A 6,154-nucleotide genomic window follows, 5' to 3' on the forward strand; every position below is an offset into this window, starting at 1 on the left:
TTTTGGTGTAATATCAAAGAATATCTACAATTACATAAATAGTCTATTAAAATGCCCCTCCCTTTTTCAACTACATATCTATGAGGTTATATTTTCTTCATCTATTTCAAACAAAACGATATATTGCAACAGGTTAAATGCAAGCAGATATAAGAATCCACATGAATCTTCTTAAGTCAGACTTTAAAAAGATTTGTTTTGTATAAAATAATGCCACTCTTCCCACTCAACCTTTTATTTTGAAAATATAGTGGCTTTTTTCATCAAAATATGTAATTGTGTTATGTAATAAATTTGTTATTTTAAATGAATAAAAAGCTGTTTCTAAATTTTCTTAGTTTTATTTTCTAATATTAGAAACACTAATAAATATAACCCACATAACCAAAATATCTTTGGGGTCCTTAATAACTTTTACCAGTGTAAATGGGTCCTGAAAAGAAATTTGTTAATTATTGCTACAGACCACAGTAATAGTAAGTAGTTAATAAAGACATATCTTTATTTTTCCCACTTGATATCATTTGACTATCCTTTATAATTTTGTCCAATAAACACTCTTCTTCAATTTAGTTTAATTTTCTTGAGCATTATTGTTGAAATGGTGTAAATTTTTCACAGCAGTGGAATTCTCATCTCTTAAATGAGACATTAGTTGAATTTCCAGTCAATCAATGCAATGCTGTCTTTATAGTGTCCTGGTATAGAGCTTAACAGAGAATAGGCACTCAATAAATGTTATTGACTGGCATAAAATATGTTTAACAATAGTCAATATAAGTGCAAAAAAAACCCTCTGAAAACTAGAGGGGAAAATAAATCTCTATTGTTTTATCCATTTACGAGCATCGTTCCTAGATTTTATCCATTCCCACAAAAAGTTCACATAGTTTGTGTCTCTATTAACATTAAAAATATATACATCCATCTATGGCCATGCCACCCTGAATGTGACAGATCTCATCTGATCTCGGAAGCTAAGCAGGGTTGGGCCCGGTTAGTACTTAGATGGGAGACCACCTCAGAATATCAGATCCTGTAGGTGCTAAAACAAACAAAAAGTATAATTTTCTAGACAAGATATTTGCTTCTCTAGGAGACCACAGTAATCATCACATACATTATATATCTTGAATTAATGCAAGACTTTTCTCATGACATTCCGAGCACAAAGGTTACAGCATGTTTCTATCTTTCTTTCCTCCCTGTACTTCACAACCAACTCAAATATCCAATACTTCCTCCAAATTTTGCAGAAAATGGAAAATTAAAGAACAGACTATACTCGATCGTTGACGAATACTCACAGATTGAATAGGGACAGAAGAAAAGTATCGTCTTATTGTGGAGTCAACCTTCTTATAAAAATTATGAAATCTTTGAGATTTTAACAAAACAGCACATATTTGGGAGTTTCTTAGTCTGGTTGTTTCAAGGCAAATAATTTAGAAGTACAAATTCTAAGTTATGTAAAACCCAGTAAATAAATGCAAATAACAATAAAATACTTGACATTTACTGAGAATTTACTCTTTCAGATAGACTCTCAGTACTTTGCATGTATTATTTTCTTTAATCTTTGCCATATTCCTTGGACTATATCGTGTGTGTAGGTATCTTGTGTGTATATATGTGTGTCACTGTATCAGTGTGAACTACGCATTCACTGGTCAATTTGTGCTGGTCATCTGCATATATTTTTACCCATTATGTGTAAAAAGTGGAGTTCTTTAATTCTCTGCTGGAACTCAAATTCTAGCTGGAGAGGAGCAAAAGAAAAAGCTGAGCAAAGGGAGGAAAGCGATTTAAATGTAGTTGCCAGGAAGATTATTACTTCATAAGATATAAATACTCATCTTGAAGTCTCAAAAATTTGTTGTTTGTATCTAACTTTTGCAAATGCATACTGTTTTTATTAGCTGGGTTTGTGAGTTGACAGTTTTCCCATACATACTTGCAAAAACAGTCCTTCCATTTGACTTGAAAAGATTCTTCTCTCTGTTGTAATATAACTTTAGCTATAACTATACCACAAAAGATAATAGACTGCCCACTTCCAAAACACTTAAAAAATAGTTTGTGAATTTTTTTCTCTATTACTATGAGAGCATACATATTACCATAATTTCTTATTTTGCTCATGTCTGTTTCATGTGCATCCCCTCAAGGATTAACTTTTATTGTTTTTATCTACTCAGAAAACTGCAGAGCCTAGAGTGGGTACTCAAACAATGTTTGTTCAAAGAAAGAATGATTTCATCTGGGACTCGAAAGAGTTAATACTTTCCTTTCAGGTCAAATGCACGAATTGATTCTCAACCAGAAAACAGACCACCTATAGCTATTCAGGTCACACACCTGTTTCCTTAAATATCATTGCCAAAACACACATATTCTATTTTATTACTGTGCATTCATCTTTTTCTAGCATTAGAGGTATTTCATTAGGAAGCAGTATAACTTCAATTTGTTTTTATGCTCACCTTCACAAAAGTAAAAATGAATCATTGAATAAATTCAGGTGTATTTCATGTACTTATGAAATGGTACAAACCAATTACACTCTTACACTGGGCATCCTTTATTCAATTATCCCAGAGCATCAACCGATGTTATAATTACTTGAAAAGTTAATATTTAAGGTAGAAATTTGGCGAGAACATTAGTGTATGCACAAAATTGAACATGTTAATCAGAAATTATTAGAGCATAATAAATTTTTAATGATCAGTTCTTCTATTCAGTTTCCTTTTTTTCCACCCATCTCTTTATTAGAGGAGAGGCAGAGAGGGTTCTCCAGAGATCCACCATTGGCCCTCTTGTCACTTAAAACACAAGACCTCTGGACCTTATCATCTATATCTGTAGCTTCAACTACCACTAATATACTGATGATCTCCTTAACCAGATTTGGGTAACACATTGGTATTTCCAGTGGAGTTTAGGATCTCTCTGATAAGCTCCTCAAAACTTGATGTTTCTCCAAACCTTCTTGTTTTCTAGAAGTCCATATTTCATCTATTACCAGTCAAGTTATCCTGTCTTGGGAATCGTATTCTATTCTTGACTTCTTTCTCAGCTTCTTATACACATTCTATTAATTCCTTTGTTCATCTATTAAGCTTTCCTTCTTTCCTTGTCTCCTGTCTTAAAGTGAAGCCCTCACTATTTCTCTCTCAGATTTCCTTAGTAATCTCTTGGTATCTTGCCTCTGATTTCATTGTCCTTACATTGCTCAAGATTGGCCCTTAAGGATTACAGATCACCTATGCCTTATCTTACTTAAACCTTTATGTGTATCACCATTTTCTTCAGGATATGGTTTAAATTCCAAAGCATGGGATACAAGGACATGGACACGTGCCCACTATCCTGCTCGATGCTGAATTTGCCACCGCCTGTTCTCTAGTCTCATCTCCCCCATCTTCATATGTGTCTTTCACTTCAGGTATGCCAGTTTACTTGTACTTGTTCAAATGTGGCAAACAATTTCATGCCTTTGCGAATGTAGTTCCTACTTCTACAGTGTTCTCACCCCCAAAAACTCTGAATTATTCATTCTGTGAGATATATGTCAAGCATCCTGGAAGCCTTCCCTCATTCTATCCTGAATGAAGAATTTCTCTTCTGTGCTACCATGATCTCTTGGTTGATTAGAACGAGCATCAGATTGCAATACCAATATTTATTTTCTATTTTTTTAAATAAATATTTTTCTCACTTGTCATTCTTTAACCTGCATACTTCTTAAGGTCAGAGGCTGTATCTTGTTCTTCTAAGTATACCCAGCATAGTTTTAACATATATTAGTTTATTAACCAATGTATGTTTAATTAATGAAATCTTTAAACATTCTCTTTGCTGTCTTTTGGATATTTCTTTAACTTATGCTTCTTAAACCGTTTTCATCTTCATAGAGAAAACTCTGTATATTTTATTCTAAAAATTATTGGATGTTTTCCAGTGGGATCCCCAAGGCTTGAAGAATCTTTAGTTTGATAACCATATTTAATAGGAAGAGACTAATAAGCTACCACACCAAATAGTATTAATTAATTAATAAAGGAAACTGAAAAATATACCTTTCCTTAGCAAGAAAAGGAAGGGCAATAAAGCTGTTATATTTAAATTGTAATTTTATGTCCCTAGGAATTAAATTATTTTAGTTAGTTTAATAAACATAATACATTTAATATGTTGTTTTATAATTGGACAAATTATAATAGAAAAAGCCGCTATTTGAAATTAGAAAGGGCTCACTAGATTGAGTCCAATTCCATTAGTTGTTAGTTCTGTAGAAAAGAAGATACTCTAAGTCTCAGGTTCCTTATCTGAATAATGGAAATACAAACAACTGAGATAATGTATGTAAAGGACTCAGTGTAGTACCAGGTACTGAGCATGTAATTATCATCACCTGTCTCAGAAAGTTACTTTGGTGACATTATTAGAAAAGCACATTCATAAAACTTCACATTTAAAGTGCTATTAAGTACTAGATCCTATGACTTAAATTAAAAAGCTGGTCATTTATTGTTTGCCTTGCAAAAATGAAACACTGTCTTTTAACACGTCAGTTTTTGAGATTTCCTATTCTTTGGTAGTTGGAGATCAATCGCACCCTCAATGAACACCTTTTATAACTGTGGACACTCGTTAAAGATTGATAAATTGGCAAGGAGCAAATGCCTTCTTGTCTTTCTACCCCATCTAGGGAGAATGTCAGTAAATGCAGCAGGAAAGCCTTTCTCTTGTTTGCTTAACTGGGAAAGTGGCTTGAATAAGCTAAAACTGCTATTTGGCCACGGGGTAGAAGAGCTCAGAGCCAGTAATTTTATCTGCTTGGTGATACTTCCACTGAGCTTTATCACCTCGCTGCCAGCTTGGCCACTGCACACTGTCTCTTGCGCTGAATGCGGTTTTCCCTGTTTCCCCCTCCGTCCGGATTAAGGACACCAGAAACAAAACGACAGATATAAACTCCAAGGTGGTTACCGCATTGGGAGTGAGAAATCTGCGCAGATAAGACAGGCTTCAAGTGCAGCTACGTGACGCCCACTTGAGGTCAGAACCAACAGTGACCAAGTGTGCGCCCCAGGGTGCCGCGGGCTCGTCCAAATGCTTAACGGTGCTGGACACCGGGCGTGCACTCAAATATTTGCTGAATAAATAAATGTCTACACTACAGAACTGTCGAGATAACTGCATTCCAACCCAGAAAATAATCGAGCTATATGTGAGTTGAATCAGTGTGTCATTTCGCAAATATAAAATCTATCCTGCTCATGTGTGTACAGGAACAAAAACAAATTAAGAAAGCCTCACGTGTTTTGCTTTTTGTTTTTCAAGAACGTTCCTCTGACTTTTATAATTTGGACCTCACCATGAGCGTCAAACGGCAGCAAAGCAGATTGAGAGACTTTTCAAAGTCTCCTCCCAACGTTATTTGGAGGCGACCGGCTCCAGCCCCACTTTTCCGCGCTCGAGTTGAACCCTGGCTATCAGGTTCGCGTCCCAGAGGTTCTGGCGGCTCCCCTCACCTGTGGGGTGGGGGTAGCTCTCTTGGCCCCTGTCCGCCCGCCCGCCAGCCCTCAGGGAGCTTGCTAGAGAAGGAGGCTGGGCGGTGAGGTCATGGCAGTCCCAGCAATCGCGGGTGGGCGCACACAAAGCCACTGCGCTCAACTAGTCTCTGCTTTTGGGAACTGGGCGCCCGGGCCCCCGGGGCCGCGGCGGCGGCGCGCGCACGCGCACTCCGCGGCCCCGCGCCCGCTCCTCAACATCGCGTTCCACGTGTTGCTTGTTGTAGGCGCCACAGGTTCCCCACCTGCACCCGGGCGCTCTCGTCGCTCGGTCCCCGCCCGCAGACGTTGGAGGACCGCCGGGTTGGCCGGCCCCGGGCGGGCCTGATTAATTCACGAGGCGCTCGGGCTCACCCCCAACGCTAACTCCGCCTATTTAATCCCGGCGGCTCCCTGTCTCCCGCTCCGCGTCCTCCTCCCGGCTCCTGCCCGCCCCTTTCGCCCTGGCGGTAGGAAACACTCCTGTATGTAACTCGACGTGTCCGGAAAGCCCTGGTCAGTTTCCCTTTCGTTCTGCAGACGCTGCTGCCAGCCGCGCGCCTCCCTCAGACCCGGGGCGCAGCGTCCGGGGGTGA

At 38.5% G+C, this 6,154-nt stretch overlaps 1 protein-coding gene and 1 pseudogene across 1 annotated transcript in view; both read left to right on the forward strand.

Annotated features, from left to right (window-relative positions):
* The first annotated feature begins 926 nt into the window (after positions 1-926).
* LOC112478759 lies at positions 927-1,045 on the forward strand (annotated as a pseudogene).
* A 4,586-nt stretch (positions 1,046-5,631) lies between these two features.
* The window catches only part of CADPS2 (calcium dependent secretion activator 2), a 472,387-nt gene continuing 471,864 nt past the window's right edge, over positions 5,632-6,154 (forward strand). The window contains exon 1 of the mRNA XM_015588309.1: positions 5,632-5,882. Within this exon, the coding sequence (XP_015443795.1) occupies positions 5,632-5,882 (251 nt within the window). The remainder of the gene's footprint in view (positions 5,883-6,154) is intronic.

Source organism: Pteropus alecto, unplaced genomic scaffold (genome assembly GCF_000325575.1).
Source record: "Pteropus alecto unplaced genomic scaffold, ASM32557v1 scaffold22, whole genome shotgun sequence".
Lineage (NCBI taxonomy): Eukaryota > Metazoa > Chordata > Mammalia > Chiroptera > Pteropodidae > Pteropus > Pteropus alecto.